The sequence below is a fragment of the Pelobates fuscus genome, chromosome 5 (assembly GCF_036172605.1).
Source record: "Pelobates fuscus isolate aPelFus1 chromosome 5, aPelFus1.pri, whole genome shotgun sequence".
NCBI lineage: Eukaryota > Metazoa > Chordata > Amphibia > Anura > Pelobatidae > Pelobates > Pelobates fuscus.
Window position 1 is genome coordinate 357,760,554 of NC_086321.1, and position 20,371 is coordinate 357,780,924.

The 20,371-nt window shown below is 46.1% G+C and overlaps 1 protein-coding gene across 3 annotated transcripts in view; it reads left to right on the top strand.

The window, feature by feature from the left end:
• Nucleotides 1-4,449: 4,449 nt before the first annotated feature.
• LOC134611782 (bactericidal permeability-increasing protein-like) overlaps nucleotides 4,450-20,371 on the top strand; it is a 47,923-nt gene continuing 32,001 nt past the window's right edge. For all 3 annotated transcript variants that reach the window (XM_063455999.1, XM_063456000.1, XM_063456001.1), the window contains exon 1: nucleotides 4,450-4,580. In XM_063455999.1, the coding sequence (XP_063312069.1) occupies nucleotides 4,466-4,580 (115 nt within the window). In that variant the 5' untranslated portion in view covers nucleotides 4,450-4,465. The remainder of the gene's footprint in view (nucleotides 4,581-20,371) is intronic.

A 20,371-nucleotide genomic window follows, 5' to 3' on the forward strand; every position in this document is an offset into this window, starting at 1 on the left:
ATCTCCTGCTCTGTTAATTAAACCTTAACTTCACATGGGAGATAAGCGGCCTCTAGCATGCTATTAACAGAGCAGGAAATACGAAATTCTAAACTAAAGGGACACTATAGCCACCAAAACAACTTTAGCTTAATGAAGCAGTTTTGGTGTATAGATCATGCCCCTGCATTCTCACTGCTCAATTCTCTGCCATTTAGGAGTTAAATTCCTTTGTGTATGAACCCTGGTCACACCTCCCTGCATGTGACTTGCACAGCATTCCATAAACACTTCCTGTAAAGAGTCAACTAAAGTTTATACTTTCTTTATTGCAAGTTCCCGTTTAATTCAGATTTTCTTAACCACTGCTATGTTAATAGCATGCTAGACCCTGCAAGAGGCTCTTGTATGTGATTAAAGTTCAATTTACAGAGCAAGAGATACAATTGTTTAAGGTAAATTACATCTGATTGAAAGTGAAACCAGTTTTTTTCATGCATGCTGTGTCAATCATAGCCAGGGGAGGTGTGACAAGGGCTGCATAAACAGAAACAAAGTGATTTAACGCCTAAATGGCAGAGAAGTGAGCAGTAAAAACTTGAGAAGCATGATCTACACACAAAAACTGCTTCATTAAGCTAAAGTTGTTTAGGTGACTATAGTGTTCCTTTAACCCCTTAAGGACACATGACATGTGTGACGTCATGATTCCCTTTTATTCCAGAAGTTTGGTCCTTAAGGGGTTAAACAGAATGGAAGTGTAAACATTCGATCTATCTTCACAGGAAGTATGTAGAGATCTGTGTGAGTTACATTGATGGGAGGTGTCACTAGGGCTGTATAAACTGTATAAAGTGTTTTAGCTGCAGTGAGAATGCAGGGACATGCTCTTTAAACCAAAACCACTCCATTAAAATAAATTGTTTTGGTGCTTACTGTTAAATTCTTCATTTTCCTTATATGTAGATCATCTTTCATTTTTTGCTTGTTTTTAGACTACAGCATCACAGCAAGTTGTTTTTTATTTCCATTTGTGTTGGAATTGTATTTTCTGTCCTGTTCTGTATTTATTATATTCAGTGGAACAGGGTTTAAGTTGCTGGCACTGTTTATAATATTATATTTTTAATACTCGCGCAGAATTTCTTGTTCTTGTTGTCTACTGTGCTTAGTGGTGAACTGTCAACCGACCTGTAAATTTTAGCCAAAAATATGAAATTAGAAAATAAAAATCCCACAAGATTGCTTTCCTTTCAGTTTAGCTACTTGGCCGAAATTTTAAAACTCATTGATAGATAAAAAAAAAAAAAATCAGGGACACTCTGAGCATTGTGTGTTCTATCAGAAACCAGTGAAGCATTTGTAAATAGAATAGCATTAGATTGGCATAGAATGTATTAGACTGAGCACTGAATATAAAAATTTATATTTTGTAGATCAGATGAGTAATCGTTACTGCTCACGGCTGAAAGAGCATAGAGACATATCTGCACATATCGTGAGTCAGGCTGGGAAATAACAGACGTGGTTTAGGAAAATGTGCATATAAATTTTCTAGAATAAAATACGCTTTCAGGTCGATTTACCAGTTATGAGTCCTGGCAGTGGGAACACCATTCCTCCACACTGTATATAGAGGGATGGAGGGCAGGGTAAACTCAGAAAGGCCAAGCAAATGGCCCTTATCCTTTCCTCCACCCAATAATGGATGGAGGGTAACATATCACTGGGTAGGGACTTGGCTAATAGCCTTACCTAGTTAGTTAGAGGTTCCCACTTTCTCTATAACATAATAAATAGACCGGGGAAGCCAAGTCTGTTGGTCCAAGATTTATAGTCATTAGATACATTGTCAGGTAAGCCTCCCAGGAGTGAAATTCGACCGAAAACGTACTATGATTGGATAGCTTTGCAACCAATCACAGTGAACCAGTGGTTCTTCAAGCCGGAAGTGGCATACAAAAGCCTCTGCTGTTTGAATAGATTTCATTTTTTCTGCCCTCAGCCAGTGGGCCAAAGGGACGGAATTCATTTTGGTTTTAATGAGGATAATATTTTTTGTTTTGTAATTGGGTATTTTTTTTTAATTTTACATCACCATCAGGGCATAATGGGGTTTATTTTGGGACTCCCATACAGGCAGTGGTACATCATTAAATAAGGATTCTGTGTTTATATAGCACAGGGTTCACATGACAAAGCTATGTATAAAGGGCAATTGAGGTGCCTTGACATATCTGTGTATAAGAAACGCAGATACAATACAATTATAACTGCTGATTCTAGAATTATAGATTCTCGCAGTTCCTGTACTGAGAAATGAGCCAAGTTAGTACTTGGCGCTCTACTTTCAACGGTATATTATTACCTCTGTCTCTGGAGGAACAGCTGATATACTTGGCGAGGTCAGAGAGAGGGGGCATACTGAATGGAGCCATTTGTTGACATGTAGCAGGTGCCTTGGATCACAGAGAGGCCCCTTTCCTAAATTTATGGGCTGTGTCCCCTAGCATATCCTTTGCAGCAAAATCACCTGAAAGGAATTTAAAGTGGAAACTAACACAGTATTAAACGCCAATGCTAAAAACACTGCCATTTATTATTTTTATTTTATTTACAAAGCACCAACATATGGCACAGCGCAGTATGCTAAATCCTTTATCGTGAAAAGTAACCCAAACTAAAAGAGTAATGTTGTTCACAAGCAAATAGACTTTTGCCCAAAGTTTTGTGTTCATTCATGGATGAAGAATTGAAGATCTGGGAAGAAGTACAGAATTTCTGTTTGTTTTATTATGGGTGCAGTCAATCCCCATTTGTTTATTTCAAAACCTTATTTATATATTTCAGTATAACAAAAATGTTCTACAAATATCACAATAAAACTTTGCAATTTCCAGAACAAAAATGGAAACTAATTGTAAAAATTCTCGAAACTAATTCCCGAAATTTCTTGCTTCCCGATCAAAAATTGTAATAGAGAACTGGGCTTTTGACCAAAGTGTAGAGGGATGCTTGTAGTGCATGAATTATTTAAAGAAACACTGTAGATATGCTTATACATATAGGATGAGGACCAAGTGAGGGCAGAATCAACATAAACTGAAGTTGCAATACGGGTAACATTTTCAGCTGATGAGTCGAGGGGCTGAGTGTTGATGAGAGATTGAATGAAAAAGTTCTGGATCACAGGAGTGAATGGAATCCAACCAATTTTTGATATTGGGGAGAAAGGATCAGGGGTCTAGGATATTTTGTTGCTAACGTAATGGCAATGCCTCAGTTGATGGATGTTAATAGGGACGTAATGGCTAGCGCTATTTAGGTAATCATGATCCCTAACCCCAAATTTTAATTCCTAATCATAATTCCCAAAACTTGAATCCTAATTGTTAGCTGCTAACTCTAACTTTAATCTCTATCCTACCCCCGCTAAACCCCATTCCTCTTCAATAGAAGAACTAAACATTTACATCACAACCTCTAACATTCGCAACAGTGCCAAAATAGTCGTGCTACACCAGTTGTACGCTAATGCTGATACACAACAACAATGGCATTGAGCTTATTCCATAGAGTGTGATTGGTTGAAGGTAGATACTTGATACCACCCAAATATTGATATTTCTGCATTTGACCCATTGTTTTATTACAGTAACAAATACAACTAAATATATAAGTATAATTATAAATATCGTTTTATCCAATGCCAGAAGAACAGCTTATTTTGAAATAGGGACATAGAGAAAGACTGTAAGATTAAAGGGGAACTATAAAACTTGTTTTCCTGGCACTATAGCTTCCACCTCCCTCGCGAACCTCCCCCCATGGTGCAGAAGGGGTTAAAAAGCCTGTCTGTGGCTTACCTCAGTCCAGCTTCGATGCCACTTTCCACTCCTTTCACACCGACATCAGCCGGCGTGGGAGACCTAATGCGCATGCACGTCAATAGCCTCCCTCGCATTAGGAATTCCCCATAGGAAAGCATTATTCAGTGCTTTCCTATGGGGTCTTGGGTGATTCTAGACGTTACCATGCATAGTGTGAGGATGTCCAGCGTCAGTTAGGAGACCAAAAGTCGCATAACAGCCCTGAAATCCCTCTAGTGGCTGTTTGGTAGACAGCCACTAGAGGTGGGGTTAACCCTAGCAAGTCATTATTGCTGTTTCTTAAAAACTGCAATAATTACCTGCTCAGGGTAAAGGTACCTGAGACACTGCACCCAGACCACTTCGATGAGCTGAAGTGGTCTGGATGCCTATAGTGTCACTTTAAGACTAATCGTTTGCATTTTTATGGGAACCAAAGGGCAGCACAAGGACAAACGTGTTGAATAAGCACTAGGACCGAAGTTGCACTCAGACTGAGGGACAGTCCCTGTGGCTTTTTAAAATCCCCTTCCTTCCTTGTTCTGATATCACTTTGTTGCAAATATAAGTGCAGCTCGTTGCTGTACACTGAATGAGAGGGAGCACCGTACTCTGCAATGATGGGGAATCCACATACATTAACTCTTACTCTGACACTGGCTCTGTGCCTTGGAGCAGACGCTGTCAATCCTGGGTTTGTGGTGCGCCTCACGCAGAAAGGACTGGACTATGGTATGTTCCGATTCCTTTTTCTACAGCAGGTTTATTACAGTTTATTATTTTTTGGCAGACACAATCCATTTAACTACCTGCTATAATGCTCCAGGGCTCTCATTATTACAAATACAAACCTGCAGAGTTAATTGACCTTAAGTGTCCAGAATGAAAGGATAGGTCCATTAATTGATGTGTACATGTCTGAATTCCTTCAGTGCTCCTTCCTACCTGTACAATTGGTGAATAGGAGCATAGATTACCCACCTCACTGAGCATCACGCAACATTTAGTTCCAAAATAGATCTGGGAGGTCCAGTTTAGACATTATTGTATACAGACAATGATTCTATCCACCCAAGGAACTAGCTACACGTTAGAAGTAATATAGGCATTAACGGCTAGAGTTCTCAAACTTAGCCAACGCTACTATTATTGGATTCTATTTAATCTATACAATTGGAAGCCTAATACTGCAATAAGCATTTTAGCAGAATATGCAGGGATTTTACTTAAAGGAGAATTCACAGTGAATTCAAAGTGAACTTCAAATTTAAAGCCAAAGTAGCCGAACACATAGTTGACTACAGTTCGGCTATATTGACCTTAAATTTAAAATTCTCCCAATAGTGAATAACCCTGATAATTAATGCAATTTTGGTACATCTCCCCTAACATATTGGTCACTTGTGTGAGTATTGCAGGGTGTGTCTAGTCTAGGGAGAGGTTTATGAGAAAATTGAGAGGACAAAATGCATTGGTAAACACGAACTGTTTCAAAATGTTTATTTCAAATAATGAGCTCATGCAAAGAACTTTTATTTCCGCCTTGCACATATTAAATATTTATTCACTTAACTAGGAAATGGGGAGAACGAATGAAGGATAGACACATTATAGGCTAAAATAGCAGAAGTGGAAAAAAATTGTAGGATGGACGAGAGTTCAGCTTCTTAATGAGAAGATGATGGCGCCCACGTGGCGGCGCCACCATCACCTTTCCATGCCCTCTTGCCACCGAACCTCTAAAAGCGATGTCACTGTCAGGGGTCTTTGCAAATTCTGCAAAATCCCAAGACGGTGACAGTACAGCTTTAAGTTCCCTCTTAGTTTATTAAAATGTTACCTTAGTTACTAGTATTGGACCTGATTTTATTTTATATGAGATATTTAACTTTATTTTAATACTGTGCATTTAGGCTTTACACATCACTAGTAACCCTTATTAATTCACGACGAATAATCTTATCAATTTCGATTTTATTGAGCTGCTGGATTAAACAAAAGAATTATTCAGGACTTGGGTAATCCTTTTTTTTATGAATGACAAAGCCTAAAGCATTATTGCTTATGTATTGGAATATATTTAAACTGCGGTACTGGATACACCATGTAAGATGAGTACTTTTTCTTTTTATATTGTACAAAGTTTTTTTATTTTTTATTTCTGCTCAACATTCTTTCAAATTGGAATGTTAAGAAATGGACACAGCTTGTCAATTCTAGACAATTCCCATTGTAGTAAATAAAGTGTTTGAGATCTGTAGTTGTGGACGTAGATCATAGCAGAATAAAAGCCCCGAAAATATCACTGGCAAATGCCACTGAGACTGAATGTGTTAAAAGCCAGGGGTGAACGGCAGACAATATTTCCTAACGATTAAATGTTTTAGGCTTACCAAGCAGTTTCCTTTTCCTGGAGGTGTGTTTATAAACTTTTTCGAACATCTACTCATCATGTCCGTTAATGATATCATCTATATACCATCAACGGGAGCGGTGATATTCCTTTCTTCAGTCCTTTTTTCAAGAAGTGACTATATCAGTCTTTGAAAGTAACTTTCTTCAAGAATCTCAGCGCTTGAGGATCGATATGGGTGATTAAATTGGGAGGGAAGACTTGCCTCGGTGGAATATATTTGCTTGACAGCTGACCTTATGATCTTCTTGTGAACAAGCCATCACTGCTAATACTGCTAACTGGAGACAGGATTGTCAGTCTGCAGACTTACGATGACCTTCTGCAGTCAATTTCAAGCTGACATTTTGGATCCTGCCAAACCTCTCACTTTCATCACTAGAACAGTAAAAAAAATTTTTTAATTCTTTATTTATTTGTGCATGGTAAAACAACGTTACAGGCAATGCCACAACAGCATATGTCTGCTTAATGAACAACATTCAAGAACAGAGTTGGCATCTGTGGACAGTACACATTTTATGTTTTTATGTTAGGATGTGCAGATGTGGTGTTCGACTCTTTAACCCCTTGTGGTAGTGCTCGTGATGTGTTCCTCATGTGTGTTAAGCCACATAGGGGATCTCCCTTTGCCGGTTACCGACATAGAAGTACGGGGTGGAGGCAGGGACGGACTGACAGTGGCCTGGGCCCCCGGGCAAAATTAGCAACTGGGCCCCAAGCAGACCGATATATATGCTGGTGTAGGTGTACCGTGTATTTAATTATATGTACGTGTAAAGTGAATGTATGTTGTGTATATTAACTGTAAGCGCTAGTGTGAGTGAATATATGTATGTCTTTGTGTGTAGTGTCAGGAGATGTGAATTCATAGTATATTTGAATACATGTTTTGAGTTTTATAAATAGAGTAGTATTTTTTTTATGTGTTTGTGTAGCATGGCAGTTTGTATAAAGGGGTATTTCTGAATTTTGCCAATGTGTTTGTATGAGGTCCAAATTTTGCGTCTTAAATTACAGATCATCAAGTGTTAAATGTTACAACCTACCTTAAAGGATCACTATAATGTCAGGAAAACAAACTTGTTTTCCTAACACTATATAACCCTTAGGTCCACCCCACCCCCCACCCTCAGGGTCCCCTTCCCGCTGGGCTGAAGGGGTTAAAACTCCTTCAGCCACTTACCTCTATCCAGTGCTGGGCTCCCTCGGTGCTGGTGACCTACCCTCCCCCGCCGACGTCAGCTTCCAAGTGCAGCGGAATGCGCATGCGCGGCAAGAAACGTGCGTGGATTCAAACAGTCCATAGAAAAGAATTTCTCAAAGCTTTCTTATGGACGTTCTGCATGATGAATGTGATTTTCGCATGCAGCGCCGCAGAAACGCCTCTAGTGGCTGTCAGGAAGACAGCCACTAGAGGCTGGATTAACCCTGCAATGTAAACATAGCAGTTTCTCTGAAACTGCTATGTTTACATCTGAAGGGTTAAAACCTGGGGGACCTGGCACCCAGACCACTTCATTGAGCTGAGGTGGTCTGGGTGACTATAGTGTCCCTTTAACGGAACACTATAGTGTCAGGAATACAAAAGTGTATTCCTGACGCTATCGGTTTCTGGCCCTCCTTAAAAACGGGATTTACTCACCTTTTTTCCCCATCACCGACCAAACTCCTTGGCACAGTTCAACAATTTTAGATGATCTCAGCCAGCCCAATGCTCTACCATAGGAAAGCACTGGAAAGCTATTGTGCATGTGCGGCAAAACACTACGCTGTGCCAATCACCATCTCCTCATAGAGATGCATTGAATCAGTGCTTCTCTATGACAAGTGTTCAGCGTCTCCATACGGAGCATGGAGATGCGGAATGTCAGTGCTGCACATTTTGCAACACTGACACAGGAAGCACCTAGATCAGGGCTGTCCAACCTGCGGCCCCCAAGATGTTGCTGAACTACAACTCCCATGATTCTTTCAATTAAAAAGACAGACAGGGAATCGAGTTGTAGTTCAGCAACATTTGGGGGGCCGCAGGTTGGACAGCCCTGACCTAGATGTTCCTAGGCAGCAAGGTAACATTGTTTTTTCACTGAAAAGGCAGCCTTTACAGCAAAAACCCTGTAGGGGCAGACTATACTCACCAGAATAACTACATTAAGCTGTAGTTGTTCTGGTAACTATAGCGTTCCTTTATGGTTGTGCGTGCAAAGGGGTAGGGACTGCAGAGGGTGCTGGAAGGAAGAGGCTGCAGAGGGTACAGGGGGAAGGGACTGCAGATGGCACGGGGGGAAGAGAGGCTGTAGTGGGTGCAGAGGGTAAAGGGTGCTGTTGAGATTGCAAAGGTAAATATAAGCTGTAGTAAGTGCAGGGAGTGTAGGGGCTGCAGTTGGTGCATAGGATATAGGAGTTGTAGTGGGTGCCTGGGGGTAGGGGCTAAAGTGAATGCAGGGGGTGAGGGGCAGCAGAGGGTGCAGGGGTAGGATCTCTGCAGGGGGTAGGTGCTGCAGAGGGAGCAGGGGGGTAGGTGCTGCAGAGGGAGCATGGGGGTAGGTGCTGCAGAGGGAGCAGGGGGGTAGGTGCTGCAGAGGGAGCAGGGGGGTAGGAGCTGCAGAGAGGGGAGGGGTAGGAGCTGCAGAGGGAGCAGGGGGGTAGGGGATGCAGAGGGAGCAGGGGGGTAGGGTAATAGGTGCTGTTGTGATTGCAACGGGAAAAATAAGCTGTAGTAAGTGCAGGGAGTGTAGGGGCTGCAGTTGGTGCATAGGGTATAGACAGTGGCGTACACACAACCCATGGGGCCCCGGTGCGAAAACTGATCCGTGGGCCCCCCCGCGCGCGCACTTACGCTGCGCGGGCAGGGGCCGCAACACATGGCGGCGGGCACCGGGTCGCAGGGCTGCGACCTGTGTGACCGCGGTATGTACGCCAGTGCATGCATAAACACATACACTTTAAGGACCACTACAGACACCCAGATCACATCAGCTCAATGAAGTGGTCTGGGTGCCAGGTCTCTAGTTTTAACCCTGCAGCTGAAAACATAGCCGTTTCAGAGAAACGGCTATGTTTCACTGAGGGTTAATCCAGCCTCTAGTGGCTGTCTCATTGACAGCCGCTAGAGGATTTTCTGCGATTCTCACTGTGAAAATCACAGTGAGAAGACGCTGAACGTCCATAGGAAAGCATTGAATAATGCTTTCCTATGGGCGGTTTGAATGCGCGCGTGGCTCTTGCCACGCATGCGTATTCGGAGCTGAGAGGCGGAGAGATTCCCAGCGCCAAGGGAGTCCGGCGCTGGAGAAAGGTAAGTGCTTAAGACACACACACACAGAATCTCATGAACAGACGCACACATTTACTGACAGACACACACTCAGTGACAGACATACATACACACTCACTAACAGATGCACACAAACATACTCAGTAACAGACACACACACTAACACACACTCTAACACACACACTAACATACACTCACACACACACTCTAAGACTAACACACACACTAACATACACTCACACTCACACACTAACATACACTCACACACACTCACTAACACACACTCACACTCTAACACACACTCACACACTAACATACACTCACACACTAACACTCACAAACACACACTAACATACACTCACACACACTAACATACACTCACACTCACAAACACACACTAACATACATTCACACACACTAACTCACACTCACACACACTAACATACACTCACACTCTAACACATACTCACACACACTAACATACACTCACAAACACACACTCACTAACACTAACATACACTCACAAACACACACTAACATACACTCACACTCTAACACACACTCACTAACACTAACACTCACAAACACATTTTTTTTTAAATCCCCCCAGCCTCCTTACCTGTGGGAGAGCTGAGGGGATTCCCTGGGGTCCAGTGGTGCTGCTGGGCTCCTGGGGGGCCGGTCACCCGGTGGGCAGGCAGGCTGGCGGGCGCGCGAGGGAGCACTGTCTCCTGAGTGCTTCCTCTTCAGCTCCCTCGCGCGCCGCGTACTGATGCCGGAGCCGGAAGATGACGTCATGTGCGGCGCGCGAGGGAGCTGAAGAGGAAGCACTCAGGAGACAGTGCTCCCTCGCGCGCCCGCAGTACCGGCCAGCCGGGCCAGCCTCGGGGGGCCCGGAGGTGGCCGGCTCCTGGGCCCCCCAGGAGAAGAGGCTGGCCCAGTGACATACATACCGGGTCGCAGGGCGGCCGGGCCCCCTGGTGGGCCGGGCCCGGTCGCAGCCGCGACCCCTGCGACCCCGGTATGTACGCCACTGGGTATAGAGGCTGTAGTGGGTGCATAGGATATAGAGGCTGTAGTGGGTGCATAGGATATAGGAGTTGTAGTGGATGCCTGGGGGTGAGGGGCAGCCGAGGGTGCAGGGGTAGCAGTGGGGTAGGATCTCTGCAGTGGGTAGGGGCTACAGAGGGAGTGGGGGGGTGTAAGGACTGCAGAGGGAGTGGGTGTAGGGGCTGCAGAGGGAGCATGGGTTAGGGGCTGCAGAGGGAGCATGGGTTAGGGGCTGCAGAAGGTTTAGTGGGGTAGGGACTGCAGAGGGAGTAGGGATGATAGCAGTTGTAAGTGTAAAGTGCCTTAGCATGATAGGAGTTGTAAGTGTAAAGGAAGGAGTTACAGAGGAAGCAGGGGCTGCAGAGGGAGCAGGGGGTAGGGGCTGCAAAGGGAGCATGGGGTAGGGGCAGCAGAAGGTGCAGTGGGGTAGGGTGTGCAGAGGGAGCTGGGGGTATGGATGATAGGAGTTGTAAGTTTAAAGTGCCTTGGCATGATAGGAGTTGTAAGTGTAAAGGAAGGAGTTACAGTGGGGGTAGGTGCTGCAGAGGGAGCAGGGGGATAGGGGCTGCAGAGGGAGCAGGGGGGATAGGGGCTGCAGAGGGAGCAGGGGGGATAGGGGCTGCAGAGGGAGCAGGGGGGGATAGGGGCTGCAGAGGGAGCAGGGGGGATAGGGGCTGCAGAGGGAGCAGGGGGGATAGGGGCTGCAGAGGGAGCAGGGGGGATAGGGGCTGCAGAGGGAGCAGGGGGGATAGGGGCTGCAGAGGGAGCAGGGGGGATAGGGGCTGCAGAGGGAGCAGGGGGGGTAGGGGCTTCAGAGGAAGCAGGGGGGTAGGGGCTTCAGAGGGAGCAGGGGGGTAGGGGCTTCAGAGGGAGCAGGGGGGTAGGGGCTTCAGAGGGAGCAGGGGGGTAGGGGCTTCAGAGGGAGCAGGGGGGTAGGGGCTTCAGAGGGAGCAGGGGGGTAGGGCTTCAGAGGGAGCAGGGGGGTAGGGGCTTCAGAGGGAGCAGGGGGGGGGTAGGGGCTTCAGAGGGAGCAGGGGGGTTGTGGTGGCAGAGGGTGCAGGGGGTAGGGGCAGTAGTGGGGGAAATATCATTAACATATTTGTAATAAAAAAAAATGATTGAAAAAAAATTAAAGCCCCCCTTACAAGTCTTACCTCTCTGGTGGTCCAGACATCCTCTCCTGGAAACATGGGCGTAGGAACCGGGGGGGATGGGGGGGACGCATCCCCCCCAGCAAATCATGCGGGGGGGACAGGTATGGGGAAATCCCCCCCAGCTCCGCCGCCCCCCCCCTGATGCTGCAGCCGCCCGAGCGCTCTGCAGAGAGCCTCAGGCGGCTGCAGCTTTGCCCGGGCGGGTGCGTCCATGAGAGCGCACCGCCCGGGCGCAGCATGAAGAGAGGAGCTGACAGGAGGGAAGCGCTCAGCGCTCCCTCCTGTCACTCCTTCACTGTAGCGTAGCCGAGCGCTGTATAGTCCGCCGGTACAGGGAGCATCTGTCTCCTGTACCCGGCCGGACTAACAGGAAGTGCACACTGAGTGTGCACTTCCTGTTAGTCCGCCGGGTACAGGAAACAAAAGCTACCTGTACCGGCGGACTATACAGCGCTCGGCCACGCTACATCATAGGTAGGGGAGGGAGGGAGAGAAAGAAACAGGAAGGGGGGAAGAGGGAGGGGGGGGGAATAAAGAAACAGGGAGGGAGGGAGGAAGGGGAAATAAAGAAACAGGGAGGGGAGGGGGGGGGGAAATAAAGAAACAGGGAGGGGAGGGGGGGGGGAATAAAGAAACAGGGAGGGGGGGGGGAATAAAGAAACAGGGAGGGGGGGGGAATAAAGAAACAGGGGGGGAGGGGGGGAATAAAGAAACAGGGAGGGAGGGGAAATAAAGAAACAGGGAGGGAGGGAGGAAGGGGAAATAAAGAAACAGGGGGGGAAAGGGGGGGGAATAAAGAAACAGGGAGGGAGGGGAAATAAAGAAACAGGGAGGGAGGGTGGGGAAATAAAGAAACAGGGAGGGGGGGGAAGAAGCAGGGAGGGGGGAGAAAGAAGCAGGGAGGGGGGAGAAAGAAGCAGGGAGGGGGGGGAAGAAGCAGGGAGGGGGGAAAGAAGCAGGGAGGGGGGGAGAAAGAAGCAGGGGGGGGAGAAAGAAGCAGGGAGGGGGGGGAGAAAGAAGCAGGGAGGGGGGGAGAAAGAAGCAGGGAGGGGGGGGAGAAAGAAGCAGGGAGGGGGGAGAAAGAAGCAGGGAGGGGGGGAGAAAGAAGCAGGGAGGGGGGGGAGAAAGAAGCAGGGAGGGGGGGAGAAAGAAGCAGGGAGGGGGGGAGAAAGAAGCAGGGAGGGAGGGGGGGAGAAAGAAGCAGGGAGGGGGGAGAAAGAAGCAGGGAGGGGGGGAGAAAGAAGCAGGGAGGGGGGGGAGAAAGAAGCAGGGAGGGAGGGGGGGAGAAAGAAGCAGGGAGGGAGGGGGGGAGAAAGAAGCAGGGAGGGAGGGGGGGAGAAAGAAGCAGGGAGGGAGGGGGGGGAGAAAGAAGCAGGGAGGGAGGGGGGGGAGAAAGAAGCAGGGAGGGAGGGGGGGGAGAAAGAAGCAGGGAGGGAGGGGGGGAGAAGGAAGCAGGGAGGGAGGGGGGGGAGAAGGAAGCAGGGAGGGAGGGGGGGAGAAGGAAGCAGGGAGGGGGGGGAGAAGGAAGCAGGGAGGGAGGGGGGGGAGAAGGAAGCAGGGAGGGAGGGGGGGGAGAAAGAAGCAGGGAGGGAGGGGGGGGAGAAAGAAGCAGGGAGGGAGGGGGGGAGAAAGAAGCAGGGAGGGAGGGGGGGGAGAAAGAAGCAGGGAGGGGGGGGAGAAAGAGTGACAAGGGAGGGAGAGAGATTGACATCCACCACACACACACACACACACACACAATCACACAATCATACCACCCTTACACACACAGAAACACACAATTCATCCTTACACACACTCAATGCACCCCGTGCACACACACACACACACTCACACAATCATGCAACCTTACACACTCAATGCACCCCGTACATACACTCAATGCACCCCTTACAGACGCACACACTGCATCCCGTACATACACAGAATCACACCTTGCAGCCCTTACACATACAAACACAGATTCACACAATGCATTCCTTACACACATATCAGGACATCCCCTACACACTCCACCCCCTGTGAACAAACTCATTGGTGGAACATGAAGGTGGACCCTGGGATCCAGACCTTGAGCTGTGTAAAGGACCCCCAAAAAATGGAGCTGCTTCCCGTTCTCACAGAACATTGATTTTTGTGACCACAGTTACAAACAGCCTCCAGAGAGCCTGTTCTACACCAGACCAGTGGAGCCAGACTGCAGCTAGAGCCCATCATCATCCTCATCTGGTTGTAAGTAGGCAATCTAGCATATTATTCGTTGCACTAATCTCTAATTTACCTCACATTAAAGAAACACTATAGTCCCCAGAAGCACTGCAGCTTAGTGTAGTGGTTCTGGTGTCTATAGCCTGTCCCTGCAGGCCTTTTAATGTAGGCACTCCAGCACTGGCGTTAGTTAACATGGCAGAAAAATAATTGGAAAGGGTTAGAGGGGCTACTAATAAGGATAGGGGAGAGGGGTAGGTAGAAAAATAATTGGAAGGGTTTAGGGGGGCTACTAATATGGATGGGAGGAGGGGGTAGGTAGAAAAATTATTGGAAGGGGTTAGGGGAGTACTAATATGAATGGAAGAGGTAGAGTGGGTTCTAATATGCATGGAAGGGGTTAGGGGGGTACTAATATGCATGGAAGGGGTAGGGAGTTAATGTGCGTGGAAGGGGTAGGTGGAGTTCTTTTGTGCATGGAAGGGGTAGGGGTGGTTCTAATATTCATGGGAAGGGTAGGGGTGGTTCTAATCAGGAGGATCCCGGCGCTGTATCCGGGTAAGTAAAACCCCTTCCCTGTGGTGACCCTTTAATGTTTTTATTATTTAATCATTTATATAGCGACTGCAAATTCCGTAGCGCTGTACAATGGGATAAACAACTCCTAGTTTACGGAATAAGAATATACCCGGCGAGTAAAAATGCTATCCCCCCCAGATTTTTTTGGGTTCCTACGCCCATGCCTGGAAAGTCCCTCACAGCTCCAGCACAGGATCTTCTTGACACGCTGTCTGTAACACTGCTCAGGGCAGCTCCGCACAGCTCACTGTGACTGGTGATGTCACTTCCTGCAGAACAAGCTGCACGGAGCTGCCCTGAGCAGTTGCAGGCAGCTCAGTGAGGCTGTGTTTGGAGACAGGCACACTGAGGGGCAGCTTAGTGGGGTCTTTGGAAGGCCCCTATAGCTGTCCCTCAGTGTGCCCTGCACGGAGGAGATAATTAGTAGCAGCAGGGGCCCGTGGACGGCTGTGCGGGCCCCTTGCTGAGCGCAGGCTGGCTGGGGAGATTAACTCCCCAGCTCAGCCGTTACTGCACTGCAGCAGGGGCGGGCCCCCCAGAGCCTCGGGCCCTCGGTCCATGACCGATTTGCCCGAGTGCTCAGTCCGCCCCTGGGTGGAGGGTACGTCTGATGGCTGGCGGGGAGAGGGGGGGGTTGTTCCTCAGAGGTAGGGCATGTGGAAGTGGTATCAGTCTAGCTGTGATCTCAGGGTACGATGCTTCTAGCCGTAGGTCTGTGATACACCTTGTTGGCTGGTGTGAGAACCGAGGTGTGTGTGTGTAAATGTCTGCTAGGTGTTTGCGGTGCCTTGCTAGGAGGAAGTTAGTGTCAGCTAGGAGAGGAAGGTACGAGATTGGTGCACTCAATGCGGCTTGCAGCGGAAATATAAAATTAAAAGCAATATAAACGGTAAAAGAGTAAATTATAGTCTCAAACTTTGCAATTTAAAGTCCATCTCGAGTTGTGGAGCAGGTTGTCCCCTGGAGCTGGTTGACTGCTGGTACTTCAAGTGGTGCCATTGGTAGGCGGTGTTCCTTGGTGCGCTCTAGGGGTGAACTCTCGAATGTTAGCAGGGTTTATCAGGGACAGTCCTGGTTTGTTTATCGGTGGCATTCGCAATATACCTGTTGCTGACAAGATGGACTCCAGCTCCTTGTGGTCTTTAGCCTTATGGGTGGTCCCTTCGTGGGTGAAGGATACCGCACGTGGTGTTCCCCAGCGGTATGAAATCCCCTTATCGCGGAGGTTCTGCAGGAGTGGTTGCATTGACTTTTGCCAGGTAAGGGTGTTCTTAGTGAGGTCTGGAAATATTTTCAGTTCGGTGCCTTCGAACATCAAAGGGGTTTTCCCTTTTAATGCAGCCAGGAGGGAGGTCTTGTCTGCTAGCGTCTGGAACCTTACTATAAGGTCCGCCGTCGCGGATGCCGGGGCTCTAACTGGTTTCGGCAGTCGGAAGAGCCCGTCCAGTTTTATGGCTTTGACCTGTTTCGCAGGTAGCAGGATTCCGAGGAGACGTCGAGCATAGTGGGGTAGTTCAGTGAGGTCGACCGTTTCCGGTATCCCTCGGATTTTTACATTGTACCGTCTCCTCTGGTCCTCTAAGGCATCCAGTCGATCTGTGGTGGCGCCTTGCTGTGTCTCCAGGTCTGTCACCCGTTGTTCAATCTTGGTGAGTCTGGAGTCATGGGTGTTCGTGCAAGCCTCTAAGTGGGTGATTTTGGCCGTTGCTCTCTCCATTGCCTCCTTGTAGTAGGCCATGTCTGCCCCTAGATCCTTCCTTAGCTCCGCAAGCATTTTTTTTAATTGCTCTGCCGTGACCGGGTCACTTGTTTTCGTGGGTTCAGTGCTGCGGGTAGGTGTGTGCTGGAAGGAGGCTCCCTCCATGAGGTCTGTGGCGAAATCCTCGGAGGAGTAAGAGGAGAAGTCGTCCGTGAGCGCCATTTTAGACCATGCGGCCTGCTGCGTGTTCCGCAACATGTCTCCTATGTCTCTGTTCTGGGGACCTTTGTCGGCCTTTGCCTTTTTTGTTTTCCGGCCCATTTTCTGCTGGTATACTGCAGCGTTCTTTGCCGGGACTTTTGGGTTCAGGTTAACCCACAAATGGTTCTTTTAGGTCGGTATTAGGACGGAGCTCCAGGAGATGCGACTGCTCCGTTGCGCTGCTGGCTCCGCCCCCCTAGAACAGTAAATTTAATACATAAGAGAAATATTGAGTATCGTATGTAATAGACAAAATTTGGAGAATAGTCTGGTGTTTTATACTAGTATATATTTTTTATACGGCAAAACGTAGCTGATTTTAAGAATTTTCACAATTTAGCTTTTTTTTGTCTCAGTTTTGAAACCAACTTTAAATTGACCAATTCCCAATAACCAATAACCAAGGCTTCACTAAATAACCTTACCAGAAATTGATTTATTATTGGATTCAGTTCATTTTAATTCAGCTGATAAAATTAACCGTATTCTATAATGACCAGGTTAAAACTGCATTGAGTCAAATGGATCCCTGTGATTTACAACTGGATCTCACGGCAGCCTTGATATTGAATGACTGAATGGCAGCTGATTGCTAATCAAACAGAGGGTTGGGGTGTCATTATATCGCTATAGAGTAATGTGGGGTTTGGAGAAGCATTAGGGTGAGATAGCTCAGTGGGCTAATGCATCATCAGTAGAATATGTTCAATCCTGGCAGGGTTGACTCAGCCCTTCATCCTTCTGAGGTAGATAGAATGAGTATCATTAAATTGGTTAATAGTAACATCCCCTGGATGTTGGGCTAAGGTAACGTAGAAAAGACTTGAAAACCAAAGTAATCTGAATGTACCTATCCTGGTTAAATACTGTTGTTATTATTATTATTTAGAGTTACTGGCCCGATTTTACTGCTCTGTACAAGGGGAATTGGATTAAATCATCTAACCGTATTCAGTTGCCTATTGTGTTGCAATTCAGCTGTTTGTGAATACCTATAATAGCAAATATATTTAGTGATTCATCTGATTTCAACAGAATGGAAGCCAAATGGTAGTGCCAATAAGGCTGCTCTAACCCAATTTGCCTTTTGCGAATAGCTGAATGGGTTTCACGTTGCAAAATGCCAATCTTCTTCCATACGGCACTTAGTCGCTTTGGAGCCCGAGAAACAAATCTGAGATCTAATCATTTTCTTTTATCGCTCATCCTTTGCCTTCAAGACCAAACGCAACCCTTTCAGGAATTTGAAGTAATTGAGGCAATTAAGTCGCTTCCAAATACTATAAAGCTCTTTCCGAGACATGAGCCTCACAAGTGATGACAATCTTAAATAACTGTGCATTGTAACAATTCCTAAATCGGGAGGGGAAAAAAAAAAAAACCTTTTTGCTTGGACTACATTTTTTTTAGCTGAACTGTGATTTTTGAAATTTACAAAAACATTTTTTGAAGTGACTTAAAGTGTGCCCGAAGAGTCAAGTTGTGTCAAAACGCAAAATATGTCACAATCAAGTTGTTCATGCGTTTTGATACACTTTAGGAGCATCTCTCATGTCATTCTGGTGCCATTGGTGACTGAAATCTGCACCTAGTCACTCATATATCTTCTGGCACACAGGTATGAACCTATAGACTTTCGTTTTTGGGCATTTAAGCCCATTCTGCATCTAGCTAGGTGCCCTATTGTGGTTCCAGCTGACCCAATAGTGCATTCTTGTGCAGTTCTGATTTGTGGTTTTGACATTCGTTTACTTGTTTATTCAAAACTCTGTGCTCTCAACCTTTGCCTTGTCTGTTTCATTTACCCTGTTTTCTCCTACCCTTGACCATGACTTGCTCTTTGACTATCCTTACCAGTAGGTCTGGCCACTCTAAGGACCGTTAATATGGACTATCCTTGGTCTCTGTTTTTAGTGGGTTTGGATTTGCGTGTTACGGACCTTATCTTCCATAATGTACTGAAAAATTCCTTATACTGTGACTACTAGCCCTTTTCACCCACCTTTTACCCTTCCCACTTCTCTTTTTGTATTTTTCTTTACCCTCCCCAATTTTAAAAAAAATTATATAAAATTTACTACAAAAAAAAGAAAAAAAATGAAACAAAACATGATACTTGGAATTCCCTTCATCTTTTCTCAGTGTCAGAGATGTGAGAGCTCAATTTTTCGCTCTTTGGAACAGAAAAGAGTTAAAAACAAATTCAGAGAATTAGTCAAAGGACGACTGTTAAAATGTTTTAGGCCCAAGCATGGGATCTCTTGGTAATATCCAAAGTGGCCTGTATTTATTTACCTACGGGAAGCATGAGTACACAAGGAATGTTTACATGCCTATCAAAGTGAAACAGTCCTAGGACATGGAAATTGAAGGTAGCATGCTGCCAAAGGCTTTGAATTCACTATTCATTTTGTATACCAATCTGTTTGTTTGGCCTCCAGCCCAGTCGTGCATTTATGTCTGCTTGGGTGCCTAGTGTGTGTATTCCAAGCATGACGCATTAACGAGGCCCCGTTATGGCTAATAAGCAGTAAACTGAGACACTGACACATTAGTTTTCCTAGCAGGTTTCTTCCTAATCACTTTGGTCAATGGTTTGACACTCTGGCGTTTTTTTCACGCTGCCCGGACTGCCTGTACAGACAGACCAACCCTTTCACCTCTCTGCAAATTGCATGTGGATGATGTGTAGGGTATTTATAGAATGGGAAAAATGGGGAGTTAGTATATTAACTGACCTTTTACATCGGGAGACTTTGTTTAAAGGATTGAGAAAAATGTGCCAAAGTAATGCATGGGTGGGCCACTCTTCTTTCTTTGTTCCTAAACAATTTGGGCCCTTTTTTCAGGATAACCAGAGTGAAACAGCAGTAAAAAAAAAAAGCAGCATAGCCAGTCCGATATAATAGATATGCCTGGGCGCAAGTGAGCTTGTAATTGTAGCATTCCAAACTAATGATGGGAGAAAAATTGCTTCCACTGAACAGAAAATAAAAGGTTGAAAAACATATTTTGTTAGCTCCAGTAAACAGAGACCTCAAAAGTGGCACTTTTTTATAATTTGTTCCATGTGTCTGCACATGCACAATGATAATTTTAACATTTGAGAACATGACAAGTTTGGAGGGGTACAAGTTGTTCCTACTTGCTCCTACAACATTTTCCAACAAGAGGCAAAATGAAACAAGATATTTCTATACTACACACACAGTTGAATACTTGCCCCAAGACATTTTGTAATCTTTTGTTTGGGTTATGCAAAGACCCTTACTACTCTGGGTGCAGGACATAAATGGCACTTGCTGCAAATTGGAACAATCCCTAAGGAAACAGATAATTGACGATATGGGGATTTATGGAATAGATTGAATAGGCAGGTGCTTTGTTATACTTGAGTTGGTAAAACGCAAGGTCAATCCAAAGGAGATAGATCCACCTTAAAGAACGAGAACATAGATTTGACTATCTGAACGAGAGTTGTGTGGAGTGCTTGCCCACGGGTGTGCTGGAATATCTGAAACAGACCTGGAAGTTTCTAGTTAAGCCTAGGGAACATCAAGAATATTTTGGCACAATGTCCACCATTAGGTCTATTGTTTTCACTGGAGATTCTGGGATTTGTTAAATATGGACTTTGTGAAGATATCATACCCATCAGGCATATCTGGTTCTTCCAATACAACCTTTATAGCTGGCAACTGTTTTTTGGCAGATGTGCTGTTAGGTTTCTGACATTCTGTTATTAAAGTTCCAATGTTCTGTTGTTTCCCATTAATTATGTTTCCCGTTATTCTTCTTGGGTTGGGGAACAATCAGAAATGGGTTGGCTTGATGATAACCCATAGGAGTATTCAGAGACATGTCTTCAGGAACATAGAC